At 37.5% G+C, this 24,361-nt stretch overlaps 1 protein-coding gene across 3 annotated transcripts in view; it reads right to left on the bottom strand.

The window, feature by feature from the left end:
• The window catches only part of VIRMA (vir like m6A methyltransferase associated), a 39,855-nt gene that overhangs the window by 5,803 nt on the left and 9,691 nt on the right, over nt 1-24,361 (bottom strand). The window contains exons 5-23 of one of the 3 annotated variants that reach the window (XM_074944088.1): nt 23,925-24,093; nt 22,766-22,888; nt 21,938-22,231; nt 19,453-20,602; nt 17,970-18,461; nt 14,579-14,733; nt 12,900-12,982; nt 12,182-12,275; nt 11,491-12,035; nt 11,098-11,157; nt 10,556-10,791; nt 9,730-9,982; nt 7,854-8,071; nt 6,909-7,041; nt 5,428-5,580; nt 4,502-4,662; nt 3,760-3,856; nt 909-1,075; nt 185-516 (exon numbers count right to left, since the gene is read on the bottom strand). In XM_074944088.1, coding sequence (XP_074800189.1) covers nt 185-516; nt 909-1,075; nt 3,760-3,856; nt 4,502-4,662; nt 5,428-5,580; nt 6,909-7,041; nt 7,854-8,071; nt 9,730-9,982; nt 10,556-10,791; nt 11,098-11,157; nt 11,491-12,035; nt 12,182-12,275; nt 12,900-12,982; nt 14,579-14,733; nt 17,970-18,461; nt 19,453-20,602; nt 21,938-22,231; nt 22,766-22,888; nt 23,925-24,093 — 4,915 coding nt within the window. The remainder of the gene's footprint in view (nt 1-184; nt 517-908; nt 1,076-3,759; nt 3,857-4,501; nt 4,663-5,427; nt 5,581-6,908; nt 7,042-7,853; nt 8,072-9,729; nt 9,983-10,555; nt 10,792-11,097; nt 11,158-11,490; nt 12,036-12,181; nt 12,276-12,899; nt 12,983-14,578; nt 14,734-17,969; nt 18,462-19,452; nt 20,603-21,937; nt 22,232-22,765; nt 22,889-23,924; nt 24,094-24,361) is intronic. The other 2 variants (XM_074944087.1, XM_074944086.1) reach the window with 2 other exon arrangements.

Raw genomic sequence — 24,361 nt, 5'->3', positions numbered from 1 at the left:
CACACAACAGCATGAGACCAAAGAGTGAAGATTTAGCTAAATTCTTTTGCAAAAGTATCACTCAGACCATAACAGAGAACAGTTAAACATAGCTTTGGTTTAACTCCAGCATAGCCTAGAGAAGCATTTTTTATCCTAGACAGTAATCCGTTTACTCCAAATCCTCAGACAAGTAGCAACATACCTTTTGAAGCAGGTGGCGTAAAGAATCTGTTCTGACTGTGAAAAGCTCCCCGTCCTCCACGATTCCCTGAGAACCCACCACGTGAAGATATCTTCTGGGATACTTTTGGTGGCCTTTTAGGTGGTGGTATCCCATCTGGAGGGACCACTTCTTTGCTCTCTGCAGCAACAAAATCGTCCACATGCATAGAAGGTGGTCTGCTTGTATTCTGTTTCCTTTGACGAAAGATATCATGTGGTCGAATACCTTGTCCAAATCCTCCCCGGCCTCTTCCTCTGGGAGGTGGCACAACATGTGCTCTCTTTGCAGGTTCTATGTACTCAGATTTTCCACTATACAGCAAAAAAAAATTAACAGGATTATTTACTGACTTAAGAATTTATTCCATCTGAATGTTGGGTATTCTCTGTATTAGTATTTAGTAGAAGTTTAAATTCATAATTTAAAAACTGTGTAACATAACTGCCAAGATACGATGAAGCTTAATGTTGTAGGCACACTCTCTGCAGAAGTCTTTGCTTCTTCATATTTCTTAAATATGCATCATCCATAATATCTCACTACCTAACTAGATAGCTTTGAATTCACTGCTCAAAAAGCAGCTTTTTCTTAGTACACAATATCAATTGCAATTTTAAATATCTACCTATCCACAGGAAGGTATCTCCCACTCAGCTGGACTGCATTAACTGTATACTGATTCAAAGTCAGCAATACATCTTACCTTGAAGTTATAAAGGTCTCATGCTTGTGTTTGCCAAGTTTGAACCCTTTTGTGGTTTTCGTCCTACCAGGAGATGAAGGTTCTGACAAAAATGATCTCTCCAGTTCTGCTTGCAAGTCAAAGTCACTGCAGCCTTTCTCTGACAGTTCAATTAAGTCTACCTTTACCTGCAATAACAGAATACAGTTACACCACAATAACCACAACCAACAACGCTGGGTAAGACGTCAGTATTTTTGAAACAGGAGAAGTGCAGCAGAGGCAGAAGGAGCTCCAGCAGCAGGACGGGAGGAGCTCAGCTGGGGTTCCATCATGCTCTGGAATCCCCCATAGGAGTACAAAGCCCCAGTCAGCCCCTTTAACCCAAGTCATATTGCCTGAGAGAAAAGACGCAGCACCTGTACAGCCCTGGACCTCAGCAATAGCAGGGCCTAAGGTTCAGATTTTGATTTTGACAGTCTGCTGCGATTAGCACTCCAGCAGGGCCCATATCCTGCCTGGAGAACAGCCTCACAAATTCAGTTGTGTGACTTCTGTACAGGAGGGAGGCATAGGAAGAGACGGTCTGCTGAGGAAAAAGTTTATTTACATAATATCTATCTTTGTGTATTAGCAAGAAGAAAGGAGGGTAAAACTATGAAAAGATGAATGAGAATTAAGTTTGAGATGAGTTATATTGGTAGTTTTCTTTAAGTATGGAAATCTAAGAATCGGTCATTGTTTCCATTACGATCGCCTAACTTCAAAGGCAGTAACTCCCAGGAATAAACTCTGACCTATGATGCTCTCCCAGCATGGATTTTTTTAAATCCAAAATTTGGAGTTCATGTGTAGAAAGACAAATGACGTTTTTACAAATAATTTAGCCTGTAACTATGAACTTTTCTTTAATTTCTTTAGATCGCAAGTTCTTTGGGGAAAAGGACTATCTTTTTTATTATGTGTATACAACTCCTAGCACAGTCCTAATCAGGATTTCTGAATACTATTGCAGTATGAATAGATGAAAAAGAGGAAGAAACTTGGTTTCTCTAGCTAACTTATATACCTGAGTGCCAAAAAGCTCCAAGAAGTGATATAGAAAGAGAACTTAAGAACATAAGAACGGCCATACTGGGTCAGACCAAAGATCCACCTAGCCCAGTATCCTGTCTTCTGACAGTGGCCAATGCAAGATGCTCCAGAGGGAATGAACAGAACAGGTAATCAAGTGATCCATCCCCTATCGCCCATTCCCAGCCTCTGGCAAACAGAGACTGCGAACAGCATCCCTGCCCATCCTGGCTAATAGCCATTGATGGATCTATCCTCCATGAATTTATCTAGTTCTTTTTTTGAACCTTGTTATAGTCTTGGCCTTCACAACATCCTCTGACAAGGAGTTCCACAGGTTGACTGTGCGTTGTATGAAAAAATACTTCCTTTTGTTTTAAACCTGCTGCCTATTAATTTCATTTGATGACCCTGAGTTTGTGTGTTATCAGAAGGCGTAAATAACCTTTCCTTATTTACTTTCTCCACACCAGTGATGATTTTATAGACCTCAATCATATCCCCCCTTAGTCATTTCTTTTCCAACCTGAAAAGTCCCAGACTTATTAATCTCTCCTCATATGGAAGCTGTTCCATGCCCCTAATCATTTTTGTTTACTTTTTCTGAACCTTTTCCAATTCCAATATATCTTTTGTGAGATGGGGTGACCACATCTGCATGCGGTATTCAAGATGTGGGCATACCATGGATTTATATAGAGGCAATATGATATTTTTCTGTTTTATTATCTATCCCTTTTCTTAATGATTCCCAACATTGTTAGCTTTTTTGACTGATGCTGCACATTGAGTGGATGTTTGCAGAGAACGATTCACAATGATTCCAAGATCTTTCTTGAGTGGTAACAGCTAATTTAGACCCCCATCATATATATATGAAATGATGGGGTCTAAATTAGCTGTTACCACTCAAGAAAGATCTTGGAATCATTGTGAATATATAGAGAGAGTTGGGATTATGTTTTCCAATGTGCATTACTTTGCATTTATCAACACTGAATTTATCTGCCATTTTGTTGCCCAGTCATCCAGTTTTGAAATCACTTTGTAACTCTTCGCGTCTGCTTTGGACTAAACTATCTTGGATCATCTGCAAATTTTGCCACTTCACTATTTACCCCTTTTCCCAGATCATTTATGAATGTGTTGAATAGGACTGGTCCCAATACAGCCCCTAGGAGACACCACTATTTACCTCTCTCCATTCTGAAAACTGACCATTTATTCCTACCCTTTGTTTCCTATCTTTTAACCAGTTACCAATCCATGAGAGGACCTTCCCTCTTATCCCATAACTGCTTACTTTGCTTAAGAGACTTTGGTGAGGGACCTGGTCAAAGGCTTTCTGAAAATCTACGGTTATTGTGTATGTACATTAACTATTCTGGAAGTTATTCCAAGGACCTCAGTGATTTTCTATCTGCTTCTGCATACACTTAAATGTGTGCAGTATTAATCTTTAAGGGACGCCAGCCAGTGTCAGATTGTAGGGCAAGGGCAGAAAGAATGAGCCACTCACCTAGATGGCATCATTGATGCCCATTGGCAGCCCTCCTTTTTTAATTATCTCTGTTCTTAAAAAGCCCTGAGGCTGGTCAGGTGGAAGCTGGCCTCTTCTTGTCTACCCTCAGCTGCTTCAAAAATCCTACTCTCTTTCCCCCTTCTTTGTAGAGGCTGTTTAGACACATATTGACAAAGCAATAAAGAAAACTGATATGTCTTATAAACAAATTCCACTCTCAGCTTAACAAGGAATACATTTATGACTTTTTTTCTCAATTTTAATTAAGCCTTTTACCATATCCAGATCAGTGTCAATTTCTTCAGCCTGGAATGGTGAGAACCACATAGATTTCAGCTGGTCATCCATCACATCTGCCAACACATATGTTGTCCTGTAACAATGAATATCAAACGTATTTCTGATTAAAGGCCAATATCTGCTGTAAATGTATTTAGTTATTGTACTGGGGTATCATTGACTCCTGGAGTCACTGCTCTTACAGAAGTGCTCTCTCAAGGGTTTCATTTACATTCAAAGAAATTTAAGTTTGATATTTTGTGGCCAATCAAGAAAGTGCAGATTATAAAACATAAGATTCAGCAAGAGTAGCAAATGTACTATAAACAAGATTAAGCTAATACAGTAATTAGAAAACTGAACTGAAAAAACACTTCAGTAGTAATTGCATCTCATGAAATCATTCAATAGTGTTATATTTAAATTTCACCTCATCTAAGTGCGAGGCTGCCTGAAAAAAACAGGATTCCTTCATTGAATTAGCATGAAAAACCTTTGTAAGAGCTACTGTGGGAGAAATCCTTAACCTTAGCATCATATAAAATTCAATTTGGAGGAGTTATCAAATACCGTTTGTTCCCCTACAGTAAAGATATACTAAATAACAGTAATATATATAAAGCATAAAACCTGGAAAACAAAGGCCTGTATTAAATCCTACACAGAACATACTAATCCATAAATTGTTGCATTTTTAAAAATTAAGCACACTCAACCTCCAACATATTTAATATTTTACCTATTATTAAACAGATTCTGGAGAGAGTCTGGTGCAGAAAGAACAGGTTCTACATCTTGGTCACTCAGAGGACAAGGATCGCCTGCTGATTCCAGCATCTGCCGAAGTCCAGCTACATTGTCCAATAAGGATTCAAGGCTGTCATCTTCCTTAGAACGTTCCTGCATAAGAGACATCACAATCAGACATTTTTTCCAAAGAGGAAAATTTAGAACAGTCAACATTAAGCATTTGCCAGATTGAAAAGAAAATGTTTCACAGACTATTTTCTGCACGCTCTATTCTATCCATCCATATATACTCTAAAGTAAACAGACCCAGAAAAGCAGACAGGACAGCAGAGGGCACCCTAGTACCTTAAAAAAAGAACAAAATAGCAGTCACCACTTCTTTCAGAGTCTAGCCTTTGTTTACCTACCAACTGACTTGCAGTGGCTATTAGAGATGGATGAGGTAATACCTTTTATTGGACCAAGTGCTGTTGGTGAGAGAGACAAGCTTACACAGAGCTCTTCTTCTGCAGGGGTTAGGCAGCTAGTTTAATACACTGGTCCCAGCACACCAATCATCTTACTACCACCTTATGCTCCCTGTCTGTTGTATTCACTTGTTATCTCCGGTCATATATAAAGCTCTCAAGGGAAAGGATTATTGTCTCATATGTCAAAATAGTGTCTTAGCACAAGGGGTTCCCAAACCCTGATTGGAGCCTGTTGGCATTAACACAGTACAAATAATAAATAATAATAAAGCCAGCATACAAACAATTCTGAGCACCACTCAAAATCACTCTTACTCATTTCATTAGCTAGTGCACATCAACATGAGCCCTCGTTACTAATAAGTAGACAAGCATCTATACATACTTGTAAAGCGAGGTCCGCTAAGGACAAAAAATGAACTTGATTATTCAAAAATTGTTTTACCAAAACATGTTTCTCCAGTTCAAGGAGCAAATTTTCTGGAGTTTCTTCTTTGTTCTGTAATAAATGTTTTAACTCTGCAGTAGTAAGACCCAGTGTTCTGGATGGATGGGAACCATCTACTTCCATAAGACTTGCATCATCTCCACAACATCCCTGGGGGGGGGGAAGAAACACATGCGAAAGCTAATTTTTTTTAAAACATCAAAAACTAGATCTTGTGACAGCATTACAAAACCTACAGCTATCCAGACAGACTTTAGCACAGAATACAACAATATGGAAATTCATTGGATTTCCTCCAAAAATAGTTTTTGGTGGATATCTAGTGAAACCATTATCTCCACGCCAGACATGTGTAAACAAAAACAAAAGATAACACTGCAGCTCAACTAATGGAGAGAGAATACACCAAAATCTCAGAGGAAGATTTTTAAAAAAAATTATATATATATTATATTTAGTGATTTAAAATAAAAACCACACAAAATATATCATTAAATAAAGTATACTCAAAAAGGACATGGTTAGCTCATCCCATCAAGAGGTTCCTTTTTTCCCCCCCCATGTACTGTACATTGAAAATAGGTTTGTAGCAGAGCATTAATAATGTTTCAGGTTGTTTCTAGCCAATTGTTAATTTTAGGATTTTTTTTTTTTTTTTTTAACTAAAAACAAAACTCAGAAACACAGCAAATCTCTATCTTGACAAGACTCCAATCCAAAATCTGGATACAATATCACACTGATCACCTCAGAAACCATCCTTAAGGAACTCTGCAGAATCAATTTGCAAAAGGGTCTTATATACTTACATGCCCCTAATATTACAAATTCTGTTTAAGAAACAAACAAAAAAAACTCTCTACTGATAACTTCTCTCCCACAGGTATATTTCACTATCGCCACATTACAGCTACTGTCTCATATTAGTTAAATAACCAAATCTGTAACGTTTCACCCGAAGTATTTTGAAATTGCTCTGACAGGTTATGACAAGCATGCATACATCTGAACGGTGTTTTTTGATTGGGAAATTAATGTAAAAATAAAAGGGAATCTATTTCTAAACTTCAGTAAATTTGCAAGATGAAGAAAACTGCTTATAGAAATACCACAATAGGAACAGAAATATGGGAAAGCAGTCCAAAGAAGCATTCCAAACATTAAGAATATGTAAAATTAATGAAAAAAATATATGAAGGCCAGAAGACTGCATTTTGTCCCTGAGGAATGCAACTAGACTTTCTTCACACGCTGAGAAAAGTTCTACTCTTCATTAACAGACATTCTTTGCAACGTGTAGCAGGTTTTGTTAAGCGATAAAGGATGCACTAAATTATTGATGAAAAAAATTATATCCAAAACTACACAGCCAAATGTCTTCTGAGCTAGCAGTTTTTACTTTTACATCACCTCTGTTATCTGTAACAAAAGCAGTGCTTCTAAAACATTTGAAAAGTGTTCAACATATAATCACTTACCAGTGTGTCGGAGTTTAGAATTTGTCTCATAAAATCCAAAAAAGAAGAGGCCAGTTCACCTGTATCCTTACTAAAGCTACTTATTACTCGCTTTGATACGGTATACAGAGCATGGTTGCGTTTTCTTAGAGAGCTGTTTTCATAATAAAAAAAGGGGGGGGGAGAGAATTACCTAGTGTTTATACCACATCTCGCAATTGCTGCATTTTATTTCATTGTTAAAAAAAAAAGTTGCATATAAGGAAAATAATCGAAGTAACAGAATATTGTGTAGAACAGATTTAACTAAAATTCTCCTATGATGCAGTGTGACAGCCACTGTGTATCCATTCTCACTAAGGAAATATTATTCAAAAACACACCACCACTTGATGACAGAGAACAAAAAGATGCTACTAGCAGCTCAATACCCATCTAGTCAAAGCTCATTATCTCTTAACTGTCCCGCTTGAATTTTTTCCATATTATGGAAAAATTAAGTTTTTCTCAGCATGAAGTCTTTCGGCACAGGAAATAATTAGTATCTTAATATTTTTGGCAACCAAGAAACAAAAATTGCACCGCCACCCCCAAAATGATAACTACAACTAGTTCAGTGACTAGAATGCTCCATTGGGACTCACAATAGCTGAGCTCTATTCCTGGTTCAGTCACTGACCTATTGTGTGGCCTTCATTAAGTCTCTTCACATCTCTGTGCCTCTGATTTTCCTCCCACCTTTTTCTGTCTTACCTATTTAGATTGTAAACTCTATAGAGAAGGAACTACCTTATGTGTTTGCACAGTGGGACTCCAATCATGTTTGGCGCCACTAGACACTATTGTAATACAAATAATATTTCAGAATAAAAATATTCTCTCTCTACATCTTTGTTTCAAAAACTTGATCTGATTTTAAAATTCTAGATGATAAAAGGTCATTCAAAATCACTTATAAAACAGTACCTCTTTAAGTGGTAGAATCCATAATCATGCTCTGTAAGGAACATCATGGTTCTGATACATGTCAGGAGACAATTATAACTGGTCTCTGCATTAGCAAGTGTTTCCATCAGACAGTCACAGATTAAGGACATCAGTTCTTTGCTTGGTAATGAATTGGAGAGCTGTTCTAATTCAGAAACAGATCCCTCTGAGGAACTTGGCAAAATCAGTGCAATGTCCTGTAAAGAGAAACCATGACTACTTTATAACCATTATGTGTAGAGATGGTAAACACTGACCATGCATTTAGACTATTTACTGTAATGTTCATGAAGAAAACAATGGATTTGCTCAGTAGCTACTTAGAAACTTTAAAGTGTATTGGATTTTTAAAAGAATGTATTCAAAATTAAAATACAAATTGTCAGGTTTATTGTTTTACTGGTTGGTAAGCAACACAAGAAATCCAAAATAAAAAAAGAATAGTTTAAGTGATACAAACAATTACTGTTTTGTTAAAAATATATAGGATGAAAATGCTGGCTAAGATATTACTGTAGAGTACTGCTAGAACATTGTTTTAAAATGATTTGTTAAACATCTGCTGCGTTGACTGAGATAGAGCTGCATAACATGAAAGGGCTGTCTAGACAAACATGCACAGGGACACTACACTTTTTTTATATATATAAAAATATATAGATAGATAGATACACACACTTTTATATATTTGTATAAATATTACAAAAAGTATAGTGTATGTATAATTTTCATTCGAGTTGTCCCTCTCTGTCACAAAAAAAGAGTTAAATCAACCATGATGAATAATTTGAGATAAGTCTTAGAATTGCTTATACCTTCTGGAAAGGTTAAAACCATGCTGATTCCTGCATATTGAAGAATTCATGATACACAAAATAAGGTAAGACACATGATGTATAAACACAAATGGATAATTAACCTCTTTACTGACTAAGCATGCACAAAGGCTCCTTTGTACACACAACTCGAGGTGTCTGCACATAAATCACACATGCAAATGTATGCATGTACCTAACTGAAGGTTTGTCCCTAAATGGTCTATTTCTTAAATATGAAGTTTTCAGATTAAATTTCCTATTTTACTGACTATTTTTACCTGACTGATTTTCTTAATGCTGAAATTTTATGCTAACAGCATGTGACTAGTATTTATGTTTGTAAGAGGCTTCAGGCTGACAGCATGGAGGAAGAGATCTATTTATTCATTGATCAGGTAAAGCTAAGTCAGCGTGAGCTTCCCCCTATGCCATTCATGTGCCAAAATCTTCATGTGAAGAGGATAATTCAGTCTCCATGTCCATTCAGTTCTTGGTCTCTACTGATGCCAAACAAGGGTTCTGGTTGCAAAAGTGGTTTTTGTATATGTGGACACCTGTTCACTGAGATCAGCACTGAGAACAAACCCATTTCAAAGAAGCCAGTGAACAGCCATCAATGGTTATTTGCATCATATGATATAAATCTAACTCTCCCCACAAAATTTTAACAGTAATTTTCCCTAACATTTTTTTTGGAAAACAGACACCTAAGTGCAAACGTCACAGAGTTCGCACCCTAAGAAAAACAAAACATGAACATTAGAATGTGCTAAAAAACTAAGGGGCAGTACAAGAACTGATAAAATTATCACAACAGTTCCCATCTGAGAACAGAAATTAAGAATGTCCAAATTATCAGGGCATCAAGATTATATATAACATTCAAGACACTACTGCAAATGTAAAGAAAATCTTTTTCAGTGGCACATAACCACAGCAATCTAGAAGTGTGTACTACTGTTCCCCCCCACACACACACACATACACACCAGATTATTTATAAATACAGTAATTTTTATTTTAACTGTATAAAATACCTGATCACAGAGAGACTGCAAAATGGATGTTACATATTCAGCACATTGCTGATGAATAACATTGTCCCCAGTAGATCTCATTAAAGCCAACAGCTCCTGGAAAACTTCTGCATACTTTTCATCGCCTTTAATAGTTCCATTAACTAGATGCAAAATGGCTAATTTACAAGCTTTGTGTGAAGCCAAGGCATCAAGTAAAGCAAGTAATCGGGTAGTCTGGCCAGTGTACTGTCTCTCTTTATCTTCTGTACTGCTGAAACAATATCAATGCACTTTAAAAGCAGTGTTCCTACATATTAGAAAGTTATTAAATTAACTATATTGTACATCCATCTTCATTTTAGATTTAAAAGTTTGTATTTTAAACAAAAACCATAATTGAAATGTTTAAAATTAATGTAATGTATTTAGAAATGTCTATCTTAATTTATATTTCTGGAAAACTACCACAACTACCTACATTACTTGGATGGTTATATTGCATATAAACTCATTATTATCAATTTAACAAATTATAGTTCACCTAAGCATATATAGATAGATGTTTTTAAATACTACTCATAATTTAGTTTCAATTTCTCCCAAATATTTCCTATAAACATACAATAATGTGAAATTCTTTACATTAAAATAATATATTGTTTGCTTGTTTGGCAACACAGGATACTGTAGCAGACATGGATTGAGGACTCAATCCACATCTGTAATGGACTAAAAATGTATCCAAAATTCAGTGTTCTTCACCTAAGAAAATTACTGCAGAGAACAGGGATGAATTCAACAACTATTAAAAAAAAAATCTTCGTGCAATGGAGAACAAAGATACCTTTGTAGATCTTCTACAACCAGATCCAATACAGTCCTCATAATAAGAAGAGCAGTTGGTGATGCCAAGTCACACAACTGAACACAAATACGCCTCAGCATATGCTGAATAGGCTGGCAAGTTGAACCAGAGAATGATCGAACTATTTCTTGTAGCAATTTGGCTTGAACATGGAGATGCATGCTCCACAGTTTCCTGGTGTTGAGTGCCACCGATATATCATGTGGTTCAATAATCTGTGGAAAAAGTATAAACAGGCTCTTTAAAAGAGTTTTGCTTTACAGAAGAAAATCATTCAGGACCAAATACTGCCCTCCTCAGATACTTGCCCACAAGTCTAGTGATATCAATGAGATTTGCAAGCATGTATCTCAAGACAGAATCTGGCCCAAAACTGCAAATTAAACTAATAGTCATCTCAACAGATTAGGTGTTCCTTTGGGGCCTAGCTTAACCTCACACCAGTGTAAACACAATCACAATGAGGCTGTTTATTTTTATTCTTTTGTTAAACATCAAATATTGAACATTAAAACTCCCACCTCTTCCGGTACTAATGTACACTGAAAAGTCCAAACATCTCTATGCAGCCATTTCAGCTCCTAGTTTTGGATACAAAAGCTGCAAGGTTAATAATTTAAGTAATATAATGGGATACCAGAAAACTAGCTAGTTAAATAAGAGACAAAATCAATGTAAGACTGACTACAAACCTCCACTTATTTGGGAAGTTTAAAATTAACACAAAACATGCACAAATTCATTTCTGATGAACAATTAAATATACCTCAAAACAACCTATTTGATTACAAATCCCTTTTTATAAGTCTCAATCGATGCTTTTATTCACCTCGGTCTTCTCCTCAACAAGAACATGATCTTTAAAGGAAATATGGACATTATTTATTAAATTGCTAATTTAATTAAAATCATACCTGAGTTGTTTGCATGGGCAATGGAAGAGGCAGCAATTCTGAAAGCAGTATAAGTCCAGAGAAAAATCCTTCAGGAATTCTCAAAATTGAAGAGAGGACCTCCTTTAACATTAAAGACCAAGTATTATTGGCCAAAGTTTCTTCTGAGATTGTAAGTTTTTCATTAACTCCCTGGGTAAAGGTCAATAAAATATCAATAATGTCATTCTGAATTTTTTGTTCATCACTATCTAAACGGCCTGAGAGAGGGATAGAACACAGAAGCATATGTAAAGAAACAAGTGCTGAAGGAACACGCATGTCTTTAAATTCAAAAGATCCACCTCTCAGGAGCTCAGTTAACATGGTTTTAAGGAGACTGAGTGTACATCGCGCCATGGAAATGGTAGTAACTCTATGAAGTGTGGTTCCCATGTTGACATGGAGCCTCCAAGGCTGAATAAGAATGCTGTTCAACTTTTGCAGAACACGAATGAAGGTGTCCATTCCTTCAGCAGAAAAGAGCTGAATAACTGCAAGGTTCCATTTAAGATCCTTCTGTTGACCTGTAAAAGGGCGGGGGAGGAACGAAGAATTAACTTTCACACATCTCATACCAATTATATTTAAAATCAGACTTTATCAGGTGTGATTAAATAACAGATACTTAGAAGACTGGGTTTTATGTATCAGGAAGTGATCTGTAATATACCTTCAACAGGAGGTGGCGGGCATGCAACATGACAAAGAACACGGAGTGCAGTAAGAAGACCAACTCCTTCCTGTGTCATCAAACTATCAATATTCTATTAAAAAATAATAAAGAACATATGTTACAATGGACTAATTTTCAACTAAGATATGCTTGATACATTACACTAACCTATTTTACTAATCTACATCATGTCAGAAGACTATTTAGCCATCACAATATAAAAAAAAATTAAAGCGATTATTTGTTATAAAGACAGAAGAGTCAGAACGGCTATGGATCATTAAAGAAAGCTGGATGTTATTGACATTCACTCTTCCAGCTCTTCAAAACCTGGTTCACTCTATGTTCTACTCATGGGCATGAATGAAACTGCCAAATACTGATGCTCTTCAGTTGCAGAAAAAGCCCTGTCAAAATTTACAAACATACACTACTTTAGGAAAACACTTCAAACTGTCGCATTAAATTCCGTATGTCATCTTCCATCAGAGATAACTGCCAGATTGTTAGCAACTTTTAAGACTGCTTCCTCTTACATAATCAGCCTACTCCTTCCTTCTATTTCAATGGCATCACAATCTGCTATGGAAATCACAGACTTTGCAAATGTTGGACTGAGACATCAAGAATGGAAGCACAGATTGATTGCATAGGCAAAAGCTTTTAATATCACATTCCCAAACAAAGAAACATCTGTATCAAAAATTTTACTAACCTGTTTAATATATTCAATGAGATTTGGGATACAATTAATTTCAAATCTAAGATTTTTCAAAGGTTCAAGCCACTTGCAGAGCTCTAAAAAACAAGACAGAATATTTTGGTGAACAGAAAGGTCATAAATTAGAATTGTATTTGTTTTATAAACCCGTGCTTCAATTGATACTGAATATGCTATGCACTTAGATGAAATTTGCTAGGTATGAGCCATAGTAAGAATCATAAGCAGAAGGGATTTTAATGATCTTCATTAATATAATGAGGAAGAAAAAAAAAATCACATTAAGGCAGGACATGCATCTGATTTGAATGCTGTAGTATTCAGCTCATGCAAGTTGGTGCTGAAATGATTTTTTGGCATATGACCGTCTTATGGCTAATCACCTTCTAAATGGAATGAAAGTGAACACCTGGAACAGTGCTAGATTGGCAAGGCATTTTCCCTTTCTAGGAATATTCTTGTGGGGGATGTCCCTAATGAAGAGATTTGTTCTAGAAACAATATCAATACACATTATTATCTGTTAGAAACACTCCTGTCCCTGTTTTCATTACTCCTACTCATACACGTAAACAATTTGTGATCACTTTGTACGTAAAATTAAATTATAAATGCTTTTTTCTTATTTATTTGAAATTAAACACCTCTAAAGAAAACCTCTCATGGACTCTAGGGGCCCCAATTTCCTTTAAAAATACAATGCCAAAGCCATTCAGAACCAAAACAGCAGCACATTCTTTTCACGCAGACAGTCATATAAAATTGGTAATTACAAACCAAATCAAAATCTTCTGCTCCTTAAATGCCCAAATAAACCCCATACCCAGCCACAGGGCGTTCTCCATCAAAGTTCCTCAACTCTGGTGTTCACTTCCCTCTTTGGTCCACAACAACCTGGATTTGTTAACCTGCCAGTCTGGGGGTTCACAGGTGGAATAGCTGGAAGCTGAAGAATCGTTTATGTAGGATTTCATGATATGACTGGGTAGAGTGACATCTGTCTTTGGGCAAGAGACTGGTAACTGGAAAAACTGATGAACTAAAAGTTTTGTATTGAAAATTTTTGGTTTCTAGTGGTGCCTTTTATGTTTGGAGGGGCCCAGAGTTCTGGGCTGGTGGGAGAAAAATTTTAAAAAACAGCCAAAGTAAGAATCAGCCATGACTCCCTATTTTTGCTAAATCTTCCCTTCCTAATTACACCTCTACCCCGATATAACGTGACCCGATATCACATGAATTCAGATACAACACGGTAAAGCAGCGCTCCGGGGGGGGGCGGGGCTGCGCGCTCCGGTGGATCAAAGCAAGTTCGATATAATGCGGTTTCACCTAGAACGCGGTAAGATTTTTTGGCTCCCAAGGAAAGCGTTATATCGGGGTAGAGGTGTATTTCCAACAAAGAGTGCAAATTTCCTGCAGTTATCAGATATTCTTGGTAATGAATATTACATAAAATATAAACTTGGAAGCTATTCAAGTTGAAGAACTCATATTAGTATAACAGAAAAAATTATACATCTTTTCAATGACTCAACCTAATCATACACAGCTAAAAAGGGAACTTCATTATACCCATTGTCAAAACCAGATGATCATGAAGTACTAATTACCAATCTACAAAAAAAATTTCTATACATTCTGAACAATTCACTTGATAATGACACATACTGTACCTTGCAATTTGGTGTTATTTTCATCTGCCTTACAAAGCTTCAATAAAGGCACTGAGTACTGTTCCAGCATTTGGACATCACTGGAAGACTGAACCACCAGCAAAACAAGTATGCATGCATAATTATAGGCAACCGACTTCTTGGACTTGGAGTCACTGAAAGAAGGATATAGGATTTTCCTCTTAAATTCTAGGCTAGCACACGGGATACTTGATAGATTTTTTCACTCCTAAGACTTTATGAATCTGCCTGCAGAACTCTATCTTCATTACAAGTTCACCTACAGAATTTTCATACTGTGGAATAAAAATCACTCTCTCTTTATGGAAGTTTTTGAAAGCTAAAACAATTGGCAAGAGATCAAAATATAATTAATATCTGGTCTGTTTGGTTTTTTTACAGTAATTGCTACTTATATAGTTTATACATTTCTTATGTTTCCCCTTTTGAAATTTCAGTACTCAAAGAAAAGGGAAATGGATAGCATTGGCTATATTCAAGCAAACAGTGAGTATATTTTCTTACGCTGCTTCACTAGTGCTGTTCAAGAAAGGAATAAACAAATCTGCTCCTCAAGTCATAAGTCTCTCCAGAAAAACATAGTGACATTTTCAAGATTTGGGGAAACTTGTGATGTGGGGGGGGGGGGGGGGAATCATCTCTTGTACCATATAGTCTCCAATCAGGAAAGCCAAGGCAAAGAATGAGTTTCAGCTGGCAAGGAATGTTAGACATAACAAGAAGGAGTTCTTCAAATACGTGAGACAAAAAAGAAAGATCAAGGATGGTGTAGGTCCACTGCTCAATGGAGAAGGAGAGCTGATAACAGAAGATGATAGGAAAGCAGAGCTGCTCAGTGTCGACTTTGTTTCAGTCTTCTCACAAAAAATAACGTGACCGGGCAACTAGTGAAATTACCACAGACAATAAACGGTAAGGATGCATATTGGGAAAAGTAAAAATCACGTCAGAGATCTTCTGACCAATCTGAATGAAATCAAATCACCAGGGCCAGATGCTATTCATCCGAGGGTACCGAAGAGGGTGACCAGATGTCCCAATTTTACAGGGACAGTCCCAATATTTGGGGCTTTTTTTTTTTTTTTTTTTTTTTTTTTTTAATATGGCCTCCTATTACCTCCCACCCCCATCCCGATTTTTCACACTTGCTATCTGGTCACCCTAGTATTGAAGGAATTAGCTGAAGAAATCTTGGCGCCACTGGCAATAATATTTAAACTCATGGATGACAGGAGAGGTCCCAGAAGGCTGGAAAAAGGCTAACATAGTGTCCATCTTTAAAAAGTGGGGGAAAGAGGAGTCGGGGATCTATAGACCAGTCAGCCTGACTTTGATTCCTGGGAAGCTAATAGAGCAATGTTTAAAACATTAAATTTGCGAATACCTGGAGAATGAAGGGGTGACCACTAGCAGCCAGCATGGATTTACTAACAACAAATCATGCCAAACCAGCTTGATTTCCTTCTTTGACAAAGTAACTGGTTTGGTGGATAGGGGGAATGTGGTGGACATAATATACCTGGACTTCAGCAAGGCTTTTGACACAGTTCCACATGACATTCTGATAAGTAAACTGAAGAAATGTGGGCTACGTGGAACTACCATTAAGTGGATACATATAACTGGTTAAACAACTGCAAACAAAAAGTAACTATGAATGGAATGATGTGGGTTTGGAGGGAGGTTTCAAGTGGGGTTCCACGGGGATCTGTTCTGGGTCCAGTCTCATTTAACATATTTATTACCTGAATGTAGGAACAGAGAGCATACTGATCAAATCTGCAGATGACAGAAAGCTTGGGGGGTTGCCAAAACTTTGGAGGATAGAGATAAAATTCAGAGGGATCTTGATAAATTGGAGAACTGGGCTATAGACAACACAATGAAACTCAACAAAGACAAATGTACGGTGCTACAGTAAGGGAAGAAAACCTTCATTGCACCATGACCCCCTTCTGACAACAAAAATTACTCCATGACCCAGGGGCAGGGGGGGGAGAAAGAGACTGACGCCTGAGCCCCACTGTCCTGGGTGGGAGGGCCACCCAGCTCTGAAGGCAGTGCAGAAGTAAGGATGGCAATACCGCAGCCTCCCCTAAAATAACCTTGTGATCCCCCTGCAATTCCCTTTTGAGTCAAGACCCCAATTTGAGAAACGCTGGTCTCCACTGAAAAATCTGTAAAGCAGGGGTTCTCACGCTTCATGGCACCATGACCCCCTTCTGACAACAAAAATTACTACATGACCCGGGGATGAAAGGGGAGAAAGAGACTGAAGCCTGAGCCCCACTGCCCTGGGTGGGAGGGCGAAAGCCCAAGCCCCATCATTCTGGAGGGGGCCAAAGCTGAAGCCCAAGGACTTCAACCCCAGTCCGGGGCCTGTAACCTGAGCCCTGCTGCCCAGGACTGAATCCCTCGGGCTTTGACTTCAGCCATGGGCTGTGGGGCTCAGGCTTCAGTTTTGGCCCCAGGCAGTCTAAGACAACCCTGGCGACCCCATTAAAACGGGGTCATGACACACTTTGGGGTCCCAACCCACAGTTTGAGAATCACTGCCATATAGTATAGGCTAAAAGCACATAAAAGACCAGATTTCACAGAGGGATACCAAATTTCATGGTCCGTGATGTGTTTTCATGGATGTGAATTTGGTAGGGCCCTACATATGAGTAAAGGCTGAATGAACTAGGTATGTTTAGTTTGGAAAAGATTAAGGGGGAACATAAAAACAGTCTTCAAATACTTGAAAGACTGCCATAAAAAAAAAAATGGAGAAAAGTTCTTCTCTCTTGCCACAGAAGGCAGGACAAGAGGCAATGGGTTCAAACTACAGCATAGCAGATTTAGATTAAATCTCAGGAAAAACTTCCTAACTGTAAGGACAGTAGGACAAGGAAAGAGACTGCTTAGAGAGGTTGTGGAAGCTCCTTCACTGGAGGTTTTCAAAAGGAAGCTGGATAGCCACCCATCTTGGATAGTTTAGACACAACAAATCCTGCATCTTGGCAGAGGGTTAGACTAGATGACCCTTGCTGTCTCTTCTAACCCTACGATTTTATAACTGGTTTCACAGGCAAACAGTAAGCTTGGATAAAACACTGCCTAATATTTTATAATTTTTTAAAAAACTGACCTATATTGAAACAACCAAACATTTTTCTTGATGACTATATAGTTTCTATGCTAACAGATATTTGATTTCAAAAGATGTCTGCAATTTCTATGCTGTAATTCTATTTTGAATCAATGGTAATTCTGCAAAACCATCAAAGCGTAAGGTTTTCTTTTGTTGTCTTCTACGCCATCTATTTCTTTACAAAGGGGACAGCTGGTTTATTCAAATAAGGAGTAAACACAAAAATACAATTACCCTAAAGCTTCTTTGGAATAGTATTCCATTAAAGTAAGAAGACTTTGGAGGTTCTTCTCAAGGCTGAACACATGAGCTACAGCAGATCTTCCAACAGGGTTAAAAGTAATCAGGTAAAGGTTATGAAGTGTTCCCAAGAGGTCTGAATGGTCAGTTTCCTCACTGGCTGTGCACCGCTGAAAGTGGCAGAATAATTCTGAAATACACTGCAATGTCTGTGTTGAATGCAGGAGCCACAAGGCAAATGCATCATCACTGGCACCATCTGATTGGAGACCCTCTTCTTGATCTGGATCAGAAAACTGACATAGCGCTCTAATCAACAGGTTTGTTGCTTCATACTCAGACAGGAAGAAGAGGAGGCCCTTTTGTGACTGTCCCAGGAACTTCAACACATCTCTGACAGCCTGAAGCACACCAGGATGAGCACTTGTTATTGGAATGGAGAGTAGCAAGGTGATAGATTCCAAGAAATGGTGACTACGAAGGTATCTGCAGAAATGTAAAACAGAAGTATCTGTAACATATGATGATCTGCATACACAGAACATTGACAAAAAATAGATCCTCTGTATCTTATCCTATATTTTGGACCACCAGAATTTATTCTTCTGTATATTATAAGAAAGTATATATTAACCATACTGAACCATGATGAAGTAGCAGAATTCTGAACCTTTTTTCCACAATGTAATTATAACTATGTAATGAGGATTAAATCCCCACTGAAATAAATAATGTATACAATAAAACTACACATTGACCACCACCACCAATGAGCAAAAACTTTAATTTTTGGAACAGTCTAAGTTTTGAGTTCTTGAATGCTCAACCTTAACTTTTTAATACTGCTAGTTCTTGAACTTAATTTCTCTTTAAAAAAAAGGACAACTTCTTTAGGATTCCTTCTCGGTGGTTTTTTGTACATAGAAATGGCCTTTAAAAGGCATCTTTTGCAATATACATACACCCTGCCCATTCAGTCCTTGGTCACTCTGCTGCAGCTGCCAAAGATGACGGTGAAGGATTTTGTGATATGGATGCCTCTCCACAGCAGGAGCTAGTCTGAGACCATCATGTACAAGCTCTTCTGGGGCAGAAATTGTCTTTTTGTTAAGTGTTTGTACAGTACTTTGCACAGTGGACCCTGATCCATGAACGGGGCTCGTAGGTGCTACCACAATACGAGTAATAAGTAGTAAGACGGTAACAACTTTTGGTTAGTATTAACATAGGCTGAACTGGAAACAACAACATAACTGCAATCCCATAAACCATCCAGTCCTCCCAAAATCTTATTAAAGCAATCTGTAAGCCTCCACTAAAGGTATATTAGCAAAGCGAAAAATCTAGCAGTAACGTTAGTCACTGCTTTACTCTATTACGTATGTAGTCCACAAAACATGCGTAGGTACCAAACTGAAAAAAGAACCCAGTTCTGGTACCCAAAGCTGGTATCTAAAGTGAACCACAGCTCTCTCACCTGAAAAGGACTGGATAAGGATCATCCCTTTCTGGTGGTCCTGTAATGCGTGCCATTGTTGGAAAAGATTTTACTGGTGGCTGAATCATTGTATGTGGTGCAGTCTCCATCAAATGAAAGATTTCATCTAAGAGACTAATAAGTTTTTCTACTTCTCCTTCACTGATATTAGAAGATTCCAAAAGATGATCCATATCCATAGGCGCCTCCACATCGTTTTCATATTCTGGGTTGGTTCTCTCAAGTCCAAGGTCTGGTTCCTGCTCAGACTCCGTATGATTAGGAAGGGGAGGAGTGTTCTCTGCTAACTGGTCACCAAGCTTTTTAATGTCTGACAGAATCTCATAAAAATGGCATTTCTGAAGAATTGCAGATCCTGCAGTGACCACTCTCACAGTCTGATCTAATAGTATGAGCTCCAAGAGTTTCTGATAACCACTTTTTTCATGTACCTCTAACCCACCTCTTAAAAACATTTCCATTCCCTCAGTCATGCTGATAACACTATCCAAAGCTTTAAAAGCATTAAGTTTAAGGGAAGATGAAACATGATCTGCAAATAACAGTTCAAATAATGCATTAATAACTCCTGCATGCAAGAGTCCCATGATTCCTTGAGTCCCACATTCTGCTAGTGATGACACCAATTTTGTTCCAGCTTTAAGCTGTCGAACATTCAAAGCAATGGGCTGCCTGAGAGCTACCTGCAAGTTTAAAGCCTGCATTGTCCAGTCTACTAATTGGGTAATATAGTCTTGTTTTGTGTTCTTCACTTGCAAGTAACTTAGTCCTTTTGTTATTAAATTTGGAATTTCTTCTAAAGCTGTGACCCATTTTGCACCCCTTTCTTCCTGATATAATTCCAGGAGTTCAGTTAGCTTAACTGAGGCTTCTACTAGCCCTGAATTTTCCTTGTCTGGATCTTGATCCTTTATCTTACCAACTTCAACCTCAAATATGGTCTTGTAAGGACAGTTAAAGTACAAAAGAGGTCCAAGCTCTCTTTCAAAAGGCTCATATGTCACAGGTGGCACTGAGGCTAGATCCTCAGGAGTATATTCAATATCAAAGCTTGGATACTTAAATGTTTCACGTTCCAGATCAGCAATTCCATCTTCATCACTTGAAATCTGCTCATAGCCATCATCACCTGCAAGAGAGTTTTAAGTTTAATTTAATAAATAAATCAGTTATATCAAGCCCAGTTTATGAACTTCAGAGAACTACTCAGTAACATACAAATTTTTATTTGGAAAATATAAAATATCCAAAACACTAAAAGATTTCTTTCTACTACTATATGTGGAAGTCAAAATTAGTAGACTACTCTTTCTCACAGCGCGGCTGCAGCACATCCATGAATCAGGAAGCAAAGAGCCTGTTTACTAGAGTGAGAAATCCAACCACAAAATGATAGTTCTAGACAACAACATTATGTAACAGCAGCAGCAGCATATATCATAATTACTCTTTTAAACATCTCTGATTATGAAAGGCTGACACGATAAGAAAAATATCTGCTAAAAATCTCTCCCTGATAATTTTATTCAGGCTTAAAAAAAAAAATCTTTCCATAAACCTAGTTGTCTCTTGTCCTTCTCAATGTTCACTGCTTGACTGCTCTTCTCTGCTGGAGTCCCTATGAGCCAACAGAACTCCTTTGTATTCTTTGAAATGCTGACATTCCATTGGAATGTTGGCACATTGGTACAAACCACAGCAGGTTCATGGAGCAGCAATGGAAGGGTGTCTTGCTTCACGCACCTGGCAAGTTAGGCATCAGTGAAGTAGTTAAACAATTTTCAAGGCTGGGAAGCATGGATTATTTTGGGTCAGATAGGCATATATTAATTGGTCACTTTCCTGAGAACACAAGGGGGTTCTTGGGAATTGGTGAATATCAACCTTCCCTTCTCCTTTCTGTATATTTTCACATATCCTTGAAAATTCAGTCTAATTCCTTTCCAAAATATTCAGTCCTCCATCATGTAATTATAAAAGTTTGTCACTGTGGTGTCAGTCATGAGCAGTGGAGTTTGGGCAGGTTTTATTTGTTTTTCAGGGAATATTGGGGAGGTTATATTTTAAGAAAATAAAGATTATTGAGTTGTCATAGCACAGGGTTTAATACCAGCTATTTTTAAAGTTCCTTGTTCATTGAATTAATTTGGATATTTATCAAGTCAAAGGTATAAGATAGTGTTGGTAAAGCACACATACACCTTCACAGTTACTGAGATAGAAGAATCTGAGTGTTTATTAATAAATAATAATTTACATGTATAGTGCCTTTCTTCCACGTTCTTTACACATTGAGAAAAAGACAAGATAAGTGACTTGCCCAAACATCACACAATCAGAGCAGTGGTAGAGCTAGGATAAGAATCAGATCTACTCACTCTGAGTCATCTGCTTTAATCTTTTGACTACACTGCATCAAAAAATTCTATAATCTCAGTCATTTCTATTTGTGTATATTACTCACCTTCACCCTCCTCTTCCTCCTCACCTTCCTCTTCTTCATCTTCCTCCTCCTCCTCCTCCTCCTCGTCTTCTTCCTCAGGAATACTCTCTACTGTATGGCCATCCTCCTCATCCTCTTCCTCATCTTCCTCAACATCCACATCTTCCTCCTCATCCTCCCCTTCTTCTGGCTGCTCCTCCTCTACCTCCCCTTCATCCGAGTACTGACCTTCTTGGTGAACGGATGTTCGATCAGGAGAAATTGGCTCAAAGTAGTCCTCTCTGTGATCAACATCATCTTCCTTTTCCCCAGCCACTGAAAAAGTAAAGGATAAATTTCATTACTAAATCCAGTAGTTAACAATGTTTACAGGTTTTGTGGTGTGAACAGTGAAATTAAAAAAATGTTTTTCAAAAAGCATTCAAATGCTTTTACTTAACATTCACTACAATTATTTACCTCATTAGAATTGTATTTACATAAACAGTTCTATGCACTTTTAATCCATAATAAAAATGCATAGACTACTACTTGGATTCTGTAGTCCTTATGCAGGAAAAAAATTCACTGAAGTCCATGGAAATTTTGCATGGGATATAGAGTGCAGGATCAGGCACTACAGTGGTCTATATTTAATGTTTCAAAAGTTACTCACTTTTACACTGAATACAGTTATTAAAAATGGCACAGCAGAACCAGGGGTTCTCCTACCAGTCCTACATCTGCATTGCTTTTCCTAAAGATGAATATGTCAACATCAATGAAAGCAGAAAGCTCACCTACCATTTTCCCCCCTCAATATCCACTGCTGTGCAGTAGACAGAGAATAAGAATCTACATTAGCTATACCTGTCACAGGCATGGGCTCGTCTTCATCATCGTCAGGAGGTGGAGGGCCTGGAGGAGTCCTTGGTCCCCTGGGCTGTGGTCTTGGAGGGCTCCCATTGAACTGATCTTCTTTCTCCCCATCAACTATATTTTTGTTTTTTGAAAAACAAAAGATTTTATTTTGGGGGAGGAGGATGGAAAATGTAGCACATTTTACAACATGGGTGCCAACCTTGATTATGAAGCACCCTTCATGTAGCATATGCACCTTCATCATCCAACATCTAAGGGGAAAGTTAATTAAATGGAAGGTGCCCTCATGCTGAAACCACCCTTGCTGAAGCACCCATAAAAATTTAAAGCCACTGGGTGAATTAAAAGCTAACAGAAGTCACTGCTTATGAACAAAGATATTTCTTACATAAACACTGAGTTCAAAATTCATTTTAGAGTTTTTTTTAATCATGTTACAGTGCAGATTTGTTTTTACTTAGCCACTTGATTATTTGCTTTGAATGTGTTTAGTAATACTATAAATCTACCATGACTAGTTAAAATTATTTAAAATCCAGCATTAATCTGAAGCTGAATGTTTATAGTACAATAGTTATATTTCTACAGTAAAATGATTAAACATCTGAACAATGCAGTTCTCTCCCTAATTCTGAAACCAGTACGGGGGCAGAAACGGAAACCTGCTTTGTAACTGCTGCACAGGGTCACTCTACTGCTGGCACCATCAATCACTTTTTAGCAACCTGGGAGTCACAAACAGAAGGCTAAGTAAAAGGCTTTCCTTCATGTCCTTTAACTACTACTTTGTTCATTAACCCTCAGTTTTGGAAGCAGTGATTTTAGTCACCGACACTTTGACTTAAAAGTTTAGCTCATGGGAAACACAAATTAATTTACGTCTTCAGCTGCCCCCTTTCATCAAATACCTTGTGATGAATAAAGTTGCTCTCAATAAAAGCATTAGAAAAAGGAGAGGAACTTATTAAAAAATATTCTACCTAAAACCTACAAAGAGATAACATGGAAAGAGACAAAAATTTACAGCTGGATAATTAGATCCAATGAAATCTCAGAATATGAAGATTGCCCTTTAGCCACTGGGATAATTAATTTTAATGAAAGAAAACTTTTGCTGTCTTACTTCAGATAATTCTGACACACTTACCATGTTTTGGGTTTCTTTTCAAACCTGGTTGTTGCTGGGGAGGAGGTGGTGGTGGTGGAGGGGGTGGAGGAGAATCTCTGTCATGACTTATTACCCTATCAACTGATCCATATATTGCTAATGTCAAACAGTTGTACCAGCCTCTTAGGACCAATCCATCCGTGTTAACCTAGTTTGTAAAAGAAAAAGCATCTTTAAAAGACTCAAAGTGAATTTGAGGATTTTTACTTAATTTTAAATTGCTAGTTCTGTATGGGTATATACTTAAAATACACACAAGAAAAACTGCAGATTAATATATTTTATATCTATTCAAGGTTTTAAAAAAATTGACCTACTGATTATACCACATGAATAATTTTACAACCAAAAGAATTCATAACAACACATTGTCAAAGCCACTAAATCCAGTTTATTCAAATATTCATTGGGGCGGA

Source organism: Natator depressus, chromosome 2 (assembly GCF_965152275.1).
Source record: "Natator depressus isolate rNatDep1 chromosome 2, rNatDep2.hap1, whole genome shotgun sequence".
Lineage (NCBI taxonomy): Eukaryota > Metazoa > Chordata > Testudines > Cheloniidae > Natator > Natator depressus.
Note: the sequence above shows the minus strand (reverse complement) of the source record. Positions and strands in the feature narration are given on the sequence as shown.